Raw genomic sequence first — 14615 nt, 5'->3', positions numbered from 1 at the left:
GGCCGAAGGGGCAGAGGGTATTATTTATTTAAGTCCGGGAGCAGAATTAAAGCCACCAGGTGACCTGGGTGAGATTCCCTCCCCATCTCGTGTCATCGGCCTCCGGATGTCAGAGAGTAAACAGCCCATGTGTCTCCGGATCCGCGGCCCCACAGTTCCCAGTGTGGCCAGCGAACGCCGCGGATCGGCTGTGGCAGCGCGTCTCCCGGAGGAGCCGCAGCAGGGTGAGCTCGCCTCTCATTGGCTGCTTTCTGACTGCTGCTAAATCTGTTGGCTGCGTCCCCTCGTGGCTTCGTATCGGTGGTTTGGGCGTCTGTGTTGAATTGATTACAACCTGACTTCGGTCGCACTTTCCTCGGCAATTTCACACGCTTGCTGTTACATACGGACGGAATCCCTTTGATCCTGACTCGGGATGGCAGATGTGTCGCGTACGTGCTAATTTACCCCGGCTGTGTCTGTGCGGTCGCAGCAGGACCGGCCACCAGGCGGTTCAGAAGAGCGGCTCGTTCTGGGTCTGCTCTCGTTTCATGTTGCTCGGTTTTTGACTCCATCGGTCACACTGATTTGTGCACCGTGGCGTCTCAATTCCTCATGTTTATTCGTGTCGTTTTTTTTACCACTGCTGTTTGTCCAGGGTTAATGTGCAGCATGAATGTTTTGCTTCCATCATCTGGTGCTTGACTGGATCAGTAATGGACTGAAATTGACATGAGGATTAATAGATATTAGAACAAGAAGCTGATTCTGCTGTTGGCAGCTGCTGCTCTGGCCCTCAGCTGTTAGCATTGACCCCTCCTCTGGCGTCACCGTGACCTCTGATTGGGTCGATACTGCCTGAACGGTGGGCAGTCGCCACCTGGGGTCCCAGCTCATGCCGCGTTATGTCTCCCCCCACCATCAGAGGGCGCCCAACACCTCCTTACATTAAGAATGTCAGCAGCTAGACTCTGATTTCTAATGTATCTGCTAAATGTTCCATGTTTGAGCAGGAATGTGAGGCCGGCCGTGTCCTAAATAATTACTGGCTTGCAGATAATCCATGGGAGGCTTCTGGTTTCTGAAGCACCTGCTGGGAATTGGCCTCAGCCTTTGGCCGAGCGTTCTGGGAACAGTTCCCTGCCTGTGTTTCCTTCGGACTTTAGTTGTTAGAGGGCACAATAAGGTGAAGCCAAATGGATATTACGTCTGAGGTGTTTACCACGGTGTTCATAGTTCGTTATTTATGAACAGATGTTCCATCTGTTTTTAATTTCCCATCCTGCCGTTTGATGGACGCTCTTCAGCCCGTCGCCAGCATCTCTTCCTCCCCTCCTGCCTTTGTTATCCGTGGCTCAAGTCTCCAATCAATTAGTATGAGAGAAGACCTAATCAATTCCTGCTCATTTGCAATTCCTCTCCGTTAAACACTTGCTTTTATTATGAACGTCATAATTAATGCCGAGGAGTCGTCTGGAGGTTGGCGAGCAGCACCATGACTGTCACAGAAGGAGACGCTGCTTTGAGTCGCCCAACAACAAACTACGGATATTCTGACAGCTTTAAAATCCCATCCAGGTTAACACAAACATGGAAATGCTCCCCCCTCCCCCCCAACGGGACTCCAGCGCGTCTGTAAACAGCGTGAAAGGTGTCGTGGCTCTGAGTTGGGTCATTGAACGGCTGCTTTACGCCTGAGATGCTGGTGTGACGGGGAGGCAGCTGGCGGACCAGTGGTAATTATGGGCTGTGCTCTCAGTGGTCCCCACTTACTGATTTATCCTCCCCTGCTGCCTCTAATGAAAAGCCTTTTAATGCCTGAGTGGCCTGTGTGGGCGTGGCTCCGCTACTACAACGGTTCACAGATGCAAGCTGTAATTACGATGTTATACGTGGATAATAACAAACAGAGGAACTGTTCCGTATTGATGTGATGCGGTTGAAAATGGAGCTTTTTCATCTGTTAATCGGCTGAAGGAAGCAACAAAAGCGTGATTCTACGGGAGTGTTGGACTCCAGTCAGGACCCAGAACCCACATCTGGATCCAAAGGTGCCAGTGAAAAGGTTTCTTAGCTTCTGTTGCCTCCTGTTTCTGCGGAGGCAGACGTACTCAGACGTGGATGAGAGGGTGGCTCCCCTGCAGCCCGCCCAGCCTCAGCGCCACTTTATTCTGGATTATCCTTTATGGACGTAATGGCCATAATGCCCATCATCATCTTTCTTCTGAAGCCCACGGCTCGTTTTCCCCGAACAACAAACACGATGGTTTTGCTCCTTTTTGCCGGCAGCTTTCATCTGATCACGTCGATCATGTCACCGCGGCCAGAGATGCTCAGAAGAGATGAGCTCTCAGAAGCCGTGTTCCCACTGAAGAGCGTTTTTATTGATTTGACTAGGCTGCTGATGGGTTTGCGTCTCCAGGTTTCACCTGACAGATTTATCATAAATGTGACTGAACGGAGCAGCAAGTGAGCAAAGATCTGCAGCTCCACTAAAGTCTGGGACAGCATGGGAGCTCCTGGCTTTAAGAGCGAGCGTCTGAGCTTATCTCCTGCCTTCAGCTGTCTACACGACGTCTGCAGTGTTCGCTTGATAAGCTTTCATAAAAATAAGAAGCTGAAGACAAATGTAGAGTGAAGTCGTGTCTGACAGCCACTGTCAAAACCAAACCTCCCCCAGAAAAAGGTCTGCTCGGAAAACTTGTCCTTCGTGGGAGGCCTCGGGTCGGGTGGCGAGGGCGGGGGGGCGGTTTCACGGTTCCGGGTCGTCTCCTGCTCCTGCTGCTGAGACCGATCCGAGAACACGCTGAGCCAATAACCCGCGACGCCGAAACGGGAGCTTTATCTTCTGGATGAAAAGGCTTGTGTGAGTCAGATGGTTCAGGATGCTGGAGAAATAAAAAAGGTTTTCACGATGTTCCGGAGGAGAAGATGAAACTCCACGTGTGGACACCTGAGTCTGACTGTCAGGAGAAGCACTTGAAAGCTTCCACGCTCCTCACGAAGGCTCTTTCCCTTCATGGTGTTGAAGGCGATGGTGCTGATGTTGTGTCAGAAGTGGTGCCAAGACGACACCAAGGCTGTGGGCTGCTCGCTGCTCTAATGAGCTCCCCTGAGTGGTTAGCAGGCTGATGGAGATGCCCGGCCTCTCCCCTCCCTCACTCAGCATGCCAGGCTCTAATTGGTGGCAGAAGAAAGAGAGGCTGCACAATTACAGGAGACAATAGTTAAAAAGTTTGTCTTCCAACCTCATTTGAATTCGAGCGTGTTCACCTCATTGATGGTTTGCTGCTCTGGCCCGAGGACAACATCAGCCCAGCTGTCCCACCCTGAGGACGACATCGCGTGAGAACTGGAGCTTTTCAGGTGTTCTTATTGAGAGATGAGAGGATCTAGCGTGGCAAATATCTGCTGCTCTCTCACTCAATATTGATCATTTCCCCGGATCTGGAAGTCCAAGTTCTGCTCATGTTCCTGAGCCCCAGAGGCTCAAATCCTGAAGTCACGATGCCCTCTACTGGCCAAGCTGAGAACATCAAGCTACACGCATTTAAAACATGGTTTTCTCACCTCAAGTATAAAAATATGTTGGACAAATGGCTTTTGGGCAGGAATAAAAGCACAATTCTAAAATTATCTTTTTAGTTTAATCTGAGCAGGACATATTATGTGTCGTATTATTTGAGTTTTTTATTTGAGAGGGAATTCATGTGGGACATTAGTCCTTGAAGACAAAAGAAGAGTTCGGCATTGATGTTGCCGGGATGCGAACGTACGTGCACAAAGCATCAGCCTGAGAGGAGCTGCCTGCCTAGTGTGAGGCCTAATTCCAAACTAGCTTACGTCACCTTTTTACATGGTATCACTCAAACACAAATCCAAATGTTTGTAGCTGACTCGGGGCTTTAATTTTAAAACCGCACGGTTTGCCAAAAGTGCTGATCTGGTTCTTAAAAGCAGCATCTTCGTGGACATAAGAGGGACTCGGCCACATTGAGGGGGGGTGTTTTTCCTCTGGCGTTTGCTGTGCGAGTCCATCTGTGCTCCACACGGAGCTGCGCAGCGTGCGAAACTGCTGCTGATCCTCGTGAAGTCACAAGCTGTCCTGCTTTTCAGGGGCTTATTGAGAACAGGTAACAAGCTGCTTTATCCTCATTAGCATCATTATGTTATGACGTGCCTCCAGATATTGTTGTCTTTCTGCCCGTCTGCTCCTCCACCTTGTTTTTCTGCCCTTCTTCCCACTCTTCCCAATCACTATTTATAGAATTCTCATCCATATTCTCATGCAAATAGGCCTAAAAATCCAGGTTTAACATAAAAGCATTAAAACACCACTGCAATCAAAAGGTTTTTATTGAAAAAAAAAAAAAGAAAGTCTCTTTCCACTTTAATGTTTTATTCACTAGAAACAGACTGATGGTGCTTTGAGAGAAGATGAATTGCATTATGGGAGTTCTGCCCATAACTGATGCTTTCTGTTGTAAAAGGCAACTGCAGTGGAAGCTGGAAACAGCTGCGGTGTGCAGATGAGCGTCGCATTCCTTTTAGCTTTTAGCATTCAGTGGCGTGTTTAATCTGGCCCCACTGAGGCGTGACCAATCAGCAGGCAGGATTGTTCACAACAGGAAGTCCTGGTGAAGGCAGGGTGGCGTTTGGGGGTGAAGGAGTGAGAGTGAGTCCGGCGGTGCTGCTCAGCTCAGCCGAGGGGACGGTGGGTGTATTTATGGCAGCAGGTTCGCTTTAAAAATGTTTTTAGAGCCAAAGCTGAACTTGAGCTAAACTGGGACGCCACCTGTTAGCAGCAGCAGCCATTAGGGTGAAATCCCATTAGCAGTAATCCTATCGGCCCGCTGGCGTGCAGCTCTGCGCCTTGTCTCACTCTCGCCCTCTTTGTTTGTTGACACCGACGCCTCCGACTGTTGCCACTCGGGTCGCGGTGGCGAGCGGCCGTGAGTGCCGAGGTTAGAAGGGGGCACGGCCCCTGGCAGACTTCCTCCCAGGTGGACAGAGTGGACGGCTGAGGACATTAATGCCGCTCCGTGCCAGCTGCAGGTTACAGGCGCAACAGTAAGTCTGATCCTCTACAAACGCCGCCGTGTGTCCTTGGAAGGTTCCACTATCTTGTGCTGTAGGAGGTGTGGAATGCTGTTTTAGCATCATTAGCCAGCTAGCTGAAGATTCCAGATTTAGCAACCTGGGAATTGTTGCTCTGACTCTTGTGCTCCGAGTCCGGACTTGTGTCACGTTCTCCATCCAAAGAGGCTGTTTTATTATTCACTGGGATGTTTCTCACACGAGGGAAAACACACTTGTGTTACAGTCTTCTGCATCATTAAAGTCCTAATGATGGGGGGAGGGTGGGGGGGGGGGGGGGGCTTTCTCTCGCAGCAAAAACAAATCTTGCAACATTGGCAGCAGAAGCGAGGGCTTACAGGACGGCCTAATCAGACCGGTCACAACTGGGCTCAGAGGGGGGGGGGGGGGGGGGGGGGGGGGGGGGGGAGGGGGAGCGTCGGGAGGGCGGGGCCATGAGGAGAGTGACAGGAGGGGGAGCAGAAGGCTGGGAGCACAGGAGGCAGATGGGTGGAGAGGGCCCGCGTCTCTGCCGTTGGAGGTGAATTTATCAGGATGCTCCCTGCTTCTCCTCCTCCCCCTCCTCCTCCTCCTCCTCCTCCTCCTCTCCTTCCTCCTCCTCTTCCTCCTGCTGCTCATGGCGCCCGTGTCTGGAGCTGCTCTGGGTCTCTGTCTGCTGGTAGGCCTGCTGCTCACACTGATCTCTGCTCTTCATTTGACATCCACGCTGGTGTCGTGCTGCTGCTGCTGCTGCTGCTGCTGCTGCTGCTGCTGCTGCGTCTGTGTGTGTGTGTGTGTGTGTGTGTGTGTGGCTCTGCTGTGCTTCCATGTCTGGGGGGTGCTGGACAGGGGGGGGCACTTCAGGTTCCCAGGCAGCGGCTGGACCGTCCCCCGTCCTCCGTCCTCGCGCCGCTCTGCAGGCTGGGAGCGGTGCCGCTGCGCTGACTCACTTTGCTGCATCATTGTTGCTGTTTTGCTGAGCCGCCTGTATTTGATGAACTGCTCCTGATCTCCGGAACGGGCCCGGCGCTGTCGGCCACGCCGGGCTGCCGCGTGCTGAGCCCCGGGACGTCTCCTCCTGCAGCAGGTTCTCATTACTGCCGATGAGGCGGAGGGTCACTAACAGTCGCCCCCTGCTGCGTAACACTTCCCTTCATCACCAATATCTTAATACACTTTAATGAGTTTGCTGGAGTGCATCGATAATGAGTTTGGGGCTGTGGCCCATGGCTCAGGATTATGTGTGGCTCTATGTTCTTGGTGAGTAGAATTCCATCTCCAAGGCCAAATCTTTCCCGGTTGGCTCGCTGCTGCAGCATTAAGCTGATGGTATCTGATAATTCCACAACCATCAAATCCTGCGTGGGTACGAACTAAAGTGGGCTGCTGAGGTTAGCTGCTGTTTTGGGGGTCCGTAGCCTTTTAGACCTACGAGCCGGACTCATCATCTCTGGATCTCTGGGTTCCTCTTGGGTCTTTATGTTTCCTGTCCAGTCAGTGTTGTGCAGGAGCGTGATGGGAGGGTCGGGTCGGTCACCCGTGCTCCGGATCGGCCGAGGGAAAACATTTGGTCCGGTGTAAAAGGCCCAGTTGGCCGGCCAGCAGCTCATCCCACCACAGCCAGGAACACAGGAGGACACTGAGAGGACATCGACTCCTCACTGCTTGACCTTCAGCTCAGAAACAGGCTCGTGTTCCTGTGGCTCAGCCAGCAGCTGCCGGAGGCCTTCGTGCCCCATTCAACCGGCAAATGTTCCGATTTCAGCTCCTGGATTAGTGGTCAGCCCGGGAGCAGCGTTACCGGCTGTTTTCTCACAGTCGTAACGTCGTGAACATCAGAACCAGCCGCAGTTCCACACGCTGGGCCTCAGACGGACACGTTTTCCAGTCAGAACAGACAAAGTTCTTCTCATCCTCCTGGATTCATGAGCCTCACTGATGTTCATGAGGTTCTCCTGCCAGCCTGAGGCAGCGTGAGGAGAGCGTGAGGACGCTGATGGGTGTCAACAGGTTGTGATGGTGCAGAGAAGATCCGCAGGGGATTATTGTGCCGGTGCTGACTGCGTCACAACGTCGTTGTCAGGAGACCCGCTGGCTCATTTTTGCTCCCTGAGAAATGAGCCGCTCAGGTCGTTTCTCCTTGATTCTCAGTGCCAAATAAAACTCACTTTTCCACTTGGGAATGAGTGAAATGGAGCTTTAGAAGTGGAGAAGATGCAGAGTGTGTTCCACCATCCATCAACCTTTGGCTTCCATAGAATGAGGAAAATGCAAAGGAAGTCTTAAAGACGAAGCCTGCGTGTTATTAGAATCAAACTCTGCATGTTTTCCACTTGTGGTGAAGGTCTGAATGTGCAGCCAGATGCTTCCTGCCATTTGAGGCTTGGCCACAGGCTTTTCCGTGTGTGCTTACCAGAGGAAAAGAGTGGAGACTCTCGGAAAATGATCCTTTTCCATGAAAACGGAAGATGCGGTTGGGGACAAAGGTGTATCTGAGGACCAGAGGGGCTGATGGGAACTTTTCTTTGATTCGTTCTTCTCTCTGTTCTTCTCCTGAAGCTTCTGAAGATGAAGACCAGTCTGGAGTTGTGTGATAAATGTCATGCCTTTATTTCATCCTGTTGGCAGCTTCTTCCATGGAGACGGTGTCGTTGCCTTCAGCAGTAACCTGGGGGTGTCCACAGACAACGTGACTGTAGTAATTATGGTTTCCATGCCGACAGCCTGATCATCCCTCCACAACCTTCCTTTTCTACCGTCTGTTGAGTGTCGACGTCGTTCCTCATGAATAAAAGGTCGCTGAGATCTTTGACCTCCTGTCTTGGGTTCATTGCCTCGTCTCTGGGACGTCGCGCTGGACCGCTGCAGCCCTGCTCGCGTCTGCTCGATCGCTATTCTGAAGGGTTGACGAAGTGGTTCTGTATTGAAAAGGATTCTGGTGAAGAAGTTGCTGCTTCACAAGGTCAGCAGAGGTCACATCTGAGGAGGACGTTCCAGGGAGGCATCTGGTTGCTAATGTTCTGTGTTTAAAGGCTGAAAGATCTCTGGCTGCAGGTTCCTCGGGGTGTTGCCTACATGGCGTCAACATGCTTATTGTTTTATTTATAACGTTGACTCACGTGTGTGGCAGGTGGAGCTAACAGGCTAACGGGCTAACGGGCTAACGGGAACGCTGCAGACCTCTCAGGACAAATGTAGTGCAGTAATATAATGGCATCTCTGCTCAGTTGTGTTGAGCTGAGAGACCCTCAGAAACGTGGGTTCCACCAGCTTTGAAAGGTTCAAGCCCCTTCAACTATTTCCTCTCAACGACGCACAACATTCCAGCCTGCTCTGTCTTTTTATTCAGTCTCAGCTGTTTCAGGATTCAACTTTTCTCAACTTCCTATTTGTCAATGGAACAGAAAACGACTTTAGATGGAATGCGTTTAAGTTCTTAGAGAAACCACAGTGAGGTTCCTCTGTGGTTCCAGTGTGATTGTTGTCTTTAGGATTCTGCTCAGCGTGTTCACGCTGTAAATGACCCTCCCACCTGGTCCTTACAGGAACACACAGGTCTGGGTAGTGCCGAGCTCAGCGGGCGTGTCTACGTGCACGTTCCTTAAATGGTGTCAGTGGTGACAGCAAGACGACTCCAGCTCGTAGTTTTCCAGCACATGAAGAAGAATTTGTTGTTGGAAGTGATCTGATGCTAGAACAGATAATTACAGGGGGAAAAATCCAGTTTCAGTTTGGGGAAGGTGCCATGTGGAAGCCAAAAAGAATCCCCAATCAGCACGTGTGATCAGCTGTGTCACACCAGGCAGCCACTCCCTTCCACGAGCGGCAGCCGCGGAGAAGCGTCGCACATTCCAGCCTCTCGGCTCTCCTTGGTAGAGGTGAACTCCTCCGAGGACGGCGGGGGGACGCGCAGGACGGCGGTAGAACGCTGCCTGTGGCTGGTCGGCATCCAGAGACAGCGAGTGGCCACAAGCTCAGCAGGGAGTCTGTGACAGGACGTTATCGCCGCTCCTCCGGGAGCCCATCAGTGGCAGCTTCTGCTGTTTGGACATGTCTCTGATCAGGCTCGGACGTGTGCCGGTGGGCCCGCGTCGTCTTAACTTGTGATGTGAAGGTAGGATTGAGTCCTCGCCGCCGTCTTTTAGCAGACTTCAGAGTTAGCCTTCATGCTAGCGTTGATTTCAGATCTAATTTTGAACCGTCCCCAGGAGGTTTATGCTGGTTACTCCATATTCTGTCTGTCCCCTGTGCCTCATAGAGGGTGATGTAGTGTAGACCTGCTCCCTCCTCCCTGCAGCACTTGGATAATGTGTCCTTGCAAAGGTGCGTGCTCCCACCCTGAGGTCCTGCTCAGGTCCAGCACAGACAGGAGACGCGAGGGTGGATCCATCACTGCCAGGGCTGAGCAACGCTTCCCACAGAGGGGAGCAGAGGAGGAGGACAGGCAGGAAGGAAGCTCTTCTGAGCTTCACGTGTGTGAAGATACAATTAATCAAGATGTGATTGAACAGTCTGTTACAGACGGACCAATGGATGTGCTGGGAATGTTCTCATCTCACACATGAACTAGTGACGAGAAGCTCGAAAACCCCTAGCGTGCTGCGCTAACGTGGGCGCTAACGTGGGCGCTAACGTGGTCCTTTCCTGCTGCTGCTTCCAGTTGGCCTCCTTTAATGCCGTCTTATCTCCAGCCATGCCGACGCTGGAGCTGCCTCCGCATCTGTTTCCTCATCCCCACGTTGTCAGAGTCCAGTGGTTCTCAGGGACAGTCTGAGCACGCTCGGCTCTGCTGCTCCTGCTGGAATAGAAAAAGGTTTATGAATACTAATGATCGGCCGCTCGTCCACCATCGCCCCGGGGTGCACGTTGCTGCACGGCTCCTCCGTCTTTGCAGAGCAAACCAAACATGTCAGGAGCTGCTGCTCGGCCCCTGAGAGCCAGTCATGCCTCGACTGCTCATAATGGTGCCGGCTTTTTCCTCTGACTTTCAGCTCCTTTCACAGGCTGCGAAAAATCCAGATGCTTGAGGGAGCGGCGCGAGGAATGTTGCGTCTTGTTCCGCATGCGTGCGGGGCGTCTTTAAAATGCACCCCGAGGTGAATCATCAGATAATGTGATAGTCCCGCTGTCTGCGCAAACATTTCCAAATGCTGAAGATTAGATTCTAAAAGCTCCCAGCTTTTCCGCAGGAATATTAAAAAACACACAGGGTCGCGAGCAAGACTGATTCCAAGGGTTGGTGTTATTTCTTGCTTTATTTTCTGCTTTTCCAAGTAAAAATCCAGCAAAATGAAAAATGTATTCCCCAAATAAGCACATCTAGATTTGGAACATGGTGAATTTTGTCTTTACTAGTTTTATGAGGACCAGCCCGTAGCTCATTTTGACTGATGTTACAGTAATAGCTCCTTGTTTACTGCCTGGCGTTCTGACTGCTCGTATTTCTCCCCCTGCCGATACAATGAGCCAAACTATCCATTAAAGCAACCTCAGCCTCATTGCTCAATATTTACGTCTCACCCTACATCTGTGGTTTAACGGTGTTGGCAGCAGAGCCTCGGGGACGGGCCAGAGGAAGAGTTTCAGCGGGAGGATGAGGCCACCACAGCGCTCAGGAGCAGCCAGTCAGGCAGGTCGCAGCCTCCAGGCTGACTCTGCAGACCTGGTCTCCGCCTCGGTCTGTCATTAATCACCGTGTGGATTCAGAAGTGACCAGGAGAGACGGACACGTGCGTCACGGCACGTTAATCTGTCCCTGAGTGTTTGTGTGTTGGAGGCTGAGCAGAGCCTCCCCCTCACCCCCCCCCCCCCCCCCCCCCCTCCTCCTCCCCCCTCTGAAGGCCACACGTGGGTGTGTTCTGAGCTGTGGGATTACAGGGTTGAAGTAGAGCCAAACAGCTTTACCACCGGCCCGCCAGGCCTGGGCCGGGGACCTGGGCCGGGGACCTGGGCCGGGGACCTGGGCCGGGGCCTGGGCCTGGGCCTGGGCCTGGGGCTGGAACTGGGGCCCTTGGTTGGGCCACGCGCGCTCTCTTCCAGGCCTGCGTGCAGCTGGAGACCATCTTTGCTGTACCATCTGAACCTTTTCTGCACGGTTATCCAACAGTGTTAGCGAGCCGCTGGCGCCCGCTCGGGTCACTGTAGCATCAAGAGGATCCACAGCTGCATTACAGCTGTTCTGGGGGCATCTGTGCCGTTAGATTTGCTTCCTGATGAGGGTGAATTGGGCTGTCAAATCTGACAATGAGATGTAATTAATACCACAACCTAGCACAAAAGGAGCCGCCATGACCCCTCTGTTCCACATATAGCAGCAACAGCTAGCAGTCCAGCTATTAAATTAGAATCTTTTGTTCGGGAATCTCCCATTTTTGCAGATTTTAAATCATGTGTGTGGCCTTAAATTTACCTTAACTCAGAGTGTGATTAAATCAGGTAGCTGCCCATTGAAAATCCCTGTCCCTGGTTCCGCGGTGCTCTCCGTTATCAATCTCCATGTTTTATTAATCAGTGATGCTGCAGCCGCAGACGTGTTTGTCTCCAACTGTCCCGCTCACTCAATTTACTTAGCAAGCAGAGCAGAAAATAACGCCTCTGTCAATGATGCTATTTTTGGCTCCGCTGGGTGAAACCTGTTCCATTCAATATGTGAAATGGATCACCACAGTGGGAGGGGCCTCATCTCCAGCCCAGGGGGCCTATAGGCAGCGTGGTAGAGCCATGGAGGAGGAGCAGTTCTGGCTTCAGCTGGGGTGGACTGGACCTGGACTGGAGCTGGACTGGACCTGGACTGGAGCTGGACTAGAGCTGGACTGGAGCTGGACTGGACCTGGACTGGAGCTGGACTACAGCTGGAATGGAGCTGGACTGGACCTGGACTGGAGCTGAACTGGAGCTGGACTACAGCTGGACTGGAGCTGGACTGGACCTGGACTCGACCTCAACTACAGCTGGACTGGACCTGGACTAGTGCATAGTGGATAGAGCTGGACTGGAGCTGGACTGGAGCTGGACTGGAGCTGGACTGGAGCTGGACTAGAGCTGGACTGGAGCTGGACTGGAGCTGGACTAGAGCTGGACTAGAGCTGGACTGGAGCTGGACTAGAGCTGGACTAGAGCTGGACTGGAGCTGGACTAGACCTGGACTAGAGCTGGACTGGAGCTGGACTAGAGCTGGACTGGACCTGGACTAGAGCTGGACTGGAGCTGAACTGGACCTGGACTAGAGCTGAACTGGAGCTGGACTGGAGCTGAACTGGACCTGGACTAGAGCTGGACTGGAGCTGGACTAGAGCTGGACTGGAGCTGGACTAGAGCTGGACTGGACCTGGACTGGAGCTGGACTGGAGCTGGACTTAGCTGGACTGGAGCTGGACTAGAGCTGGACTGGACCTGGACTGGAGCTGGACTAGAGCTGGACTAGAGCTGGACTACAGCTGGACTGGAGCTGGACTGGAGCTGGACTAGAGCTGGACTAGAGCTGGACTGGAGCTGGACTAGACCTGGACTAGAGCTGGACTGGACCTGGACTGGAGCTGTCCCATCCTGTCCAACCAACTGCAGAAGCTGCAGCTGATGTTTAGTTAACTTCTCCAGATTAGTTGAAGGTTGGTAGTTTGTGTTGTTTCACTTCGGTGTCTCTACGGGTTCTGAGTGGTGGGTTTGTCCCCGGCCTTGGAAGAGGCCTGTTGTGTTCTGGAACCTCCATGTGGAGCAATCAGAGTGAAGAGCAATGAATGAAAGTGAACATTAGTGACCTCATCTTAGTACTGTGTTATAACATTTTGGTTGTGTCTAATCTGAAGGCCAATGAGCATCCAGATGTAGCATGTCAACCCTAACAAAGCTACCACGCTAATCCATATGGAATCTTTTTTCTATGCCTGTCATGGACTATCCAGTCAAGTGAACTGACACCTTTTCCACAAGTATTTTTCAACGTTCACCAGCATTGCGCGACCCCTAGTGGCCGATAAGTGCCCCTACACTTCAAGTCCAAGAAGAGTGAGCTCTAAAATGATGTCCTCAGCTTTGTAATTCAAAAGCAAAAAATGAGCACTTCTTAGTTGATTTTAGTGATAATTGTTTTAATTTTGCATTGTAGCTGCTCACATTTCTGACACTTCCAGCCACCTCTTCCTTATTCTTACTAACTACCCACAATTAGGATGATTGTACACATCGAGTGGGTTGTTTCATGAAGCAGCAAACATCTACCAACCTGCAGAAGCTGTGAGGACACTTTAAGAACCTCGCTTCCATTGAGGGTTGATCACATCAGAGCAAAGCTGCTCGTGGTGACTCGGCTGTTTCAGTTCCGCTTCTCTTCGGTTGACGGCGTAATGATGTCATTACACGGAAGAGACGGGTCCTCGGGACTATGAAGGACCTCGGAGGAAACGGCGAAGTGATGGGCTGGACCAGAAAGTCTCTCCTGACGAGGTGGACGGCAGCTGTGTCCTATTTTTATGGCCAGACTTGAGTTGTGCCTCTTAAAGGGCATTTGTAAAGACCCTGGCCCATCTTGCTGTGTTTAAAGATCTAATCTAATCCAGGTGAAGCTCCTCCCAGTTGTGCTGGTAGAAGCTGACCCCTCCACAGCTGCAGCAGGGCAGTGACCCAGGCGGTTCCCTCAGCCTCATCCCTGCCTCCCACGTTCTTCCGCTACTAAGTTGAGCTCAGGCTCGCGTCCATTTTTACATCGTACTTATTGCCCCTTCCTGTTTTTGCCCTCCCCTCATCTGTGGGGCACAGTTGCTCCTGCTGCTGCGCGACCCAATTTCCTTGGGAGGAATTTCCCCCCTCTTCCTGTGACTGCCCCTCCTGGTTGGGCCGTGAAGGAAGGAGAGCCGGAGAAGGGTCAGACAGACACGCTGGTAACTGGGATGTAGAGCTGCTCGCTCCTCTGGGGGCGGTGGGACAGGGACCAGGATGTTGAGGGACCTGTAGGGGCAGGATGTGGTGTTTAGGCTGCTCCTCTGATCTGGAGCTGGAGCTGGACTCAGACGGCCGGTGAGCATGTTCGTTACTCCGACCGGCTGCTTAAGAGTCGCGCTGCTCGCTCGGAACATTCCTGAAGATTCCCATTTTCAGAGCTGACGGATGCTGGTTCGGTTTTGGTCTCGTCGGAAGGTCGGGCACATGTGATGAGACGGACTGATGTGATGTTGATGAAAGGAATGATTAAATCTGCAGAGGGATCAAAGCTGTGGGCAGGAATCACATTCAGCTGTTGCTGCTGTCATGGCTAATGGAGAAGGATCTGTCTGTCTGTCTGTCTGCCTGTCTGTCTGTCTGTCTGCCTGCCTGTCTGTCTCCCTGTCTGTCTCCCTGCCTGTCTGCCTGTCTGTCTGTCTACCTGTCTGTCTACCTGTCTGCCTGCCTGCCTGCCTGCCTGTCTGTCTGCCTGCCTGCCTGCCTGTCTGTCTGTCTGTCTGCCTGCCTGTCTACCTGCCTGTCTGTCTGTCTGTCTCCCTGCCTGCCTGTCTGCCTGCCTGCCTGCCTGTCTGCCTGTCTGTCTGTCTGTCTGCCTGCCTGCCTGCCTGCCTGCCTGTCTGTCT

General features: G+C 52.4%; 1 protein-coding gene across 10 annotated transcripts in view; it reads left to right on the top strand.

Annotated features, from left to right (window-relative positions):
- iqsec1b (IQ motif and Sec7 domain ArfGEF 1b) overlaps window positions 1-14615 on the top strand; it is a 71127-nt gene that overhangs the window by 46810 nt on the left and 9702 nt on the right. Inside the window, exon 1 of one of the 10 annotated variants that reach the window (XM_029826097.1) lies at window positions 4355-5049. The exons of 6 other annotated variants lie outside the window; for them this stretch is intronic. In XM_029826097.1, coding sequence (XP_029681957.1) covers window positions 5012-5049 — 38 coding nt within the window. In that variant the 5' untranslated portion in view covers window positions 4355-5011. 3 more of the 10 variants (XM_029826098.1, XM_029826100.1, XM_003976077.3) reach the window with 3 other exon arrangements.

This window comes from Takifugu rubripes, chromosome 19 (assembly GCF_901000725.2).
Source record: "Takifugu rubripes chromosome 19, fTakRub1.2, whole genome shotgun sequence".
NCBI classification, from domain to species: Eukaryota; Metazoa; Chordata; class Actinopteri; order Tetraodontiformes; family Tetraodontidae; genus Takifugu; species Takifugu rubripes.
The sequence above is the reverse complement of the archived record's forward strand: the minus strand, read 5'-3'. Positions and strand labels throughout refer to the sequence as shown.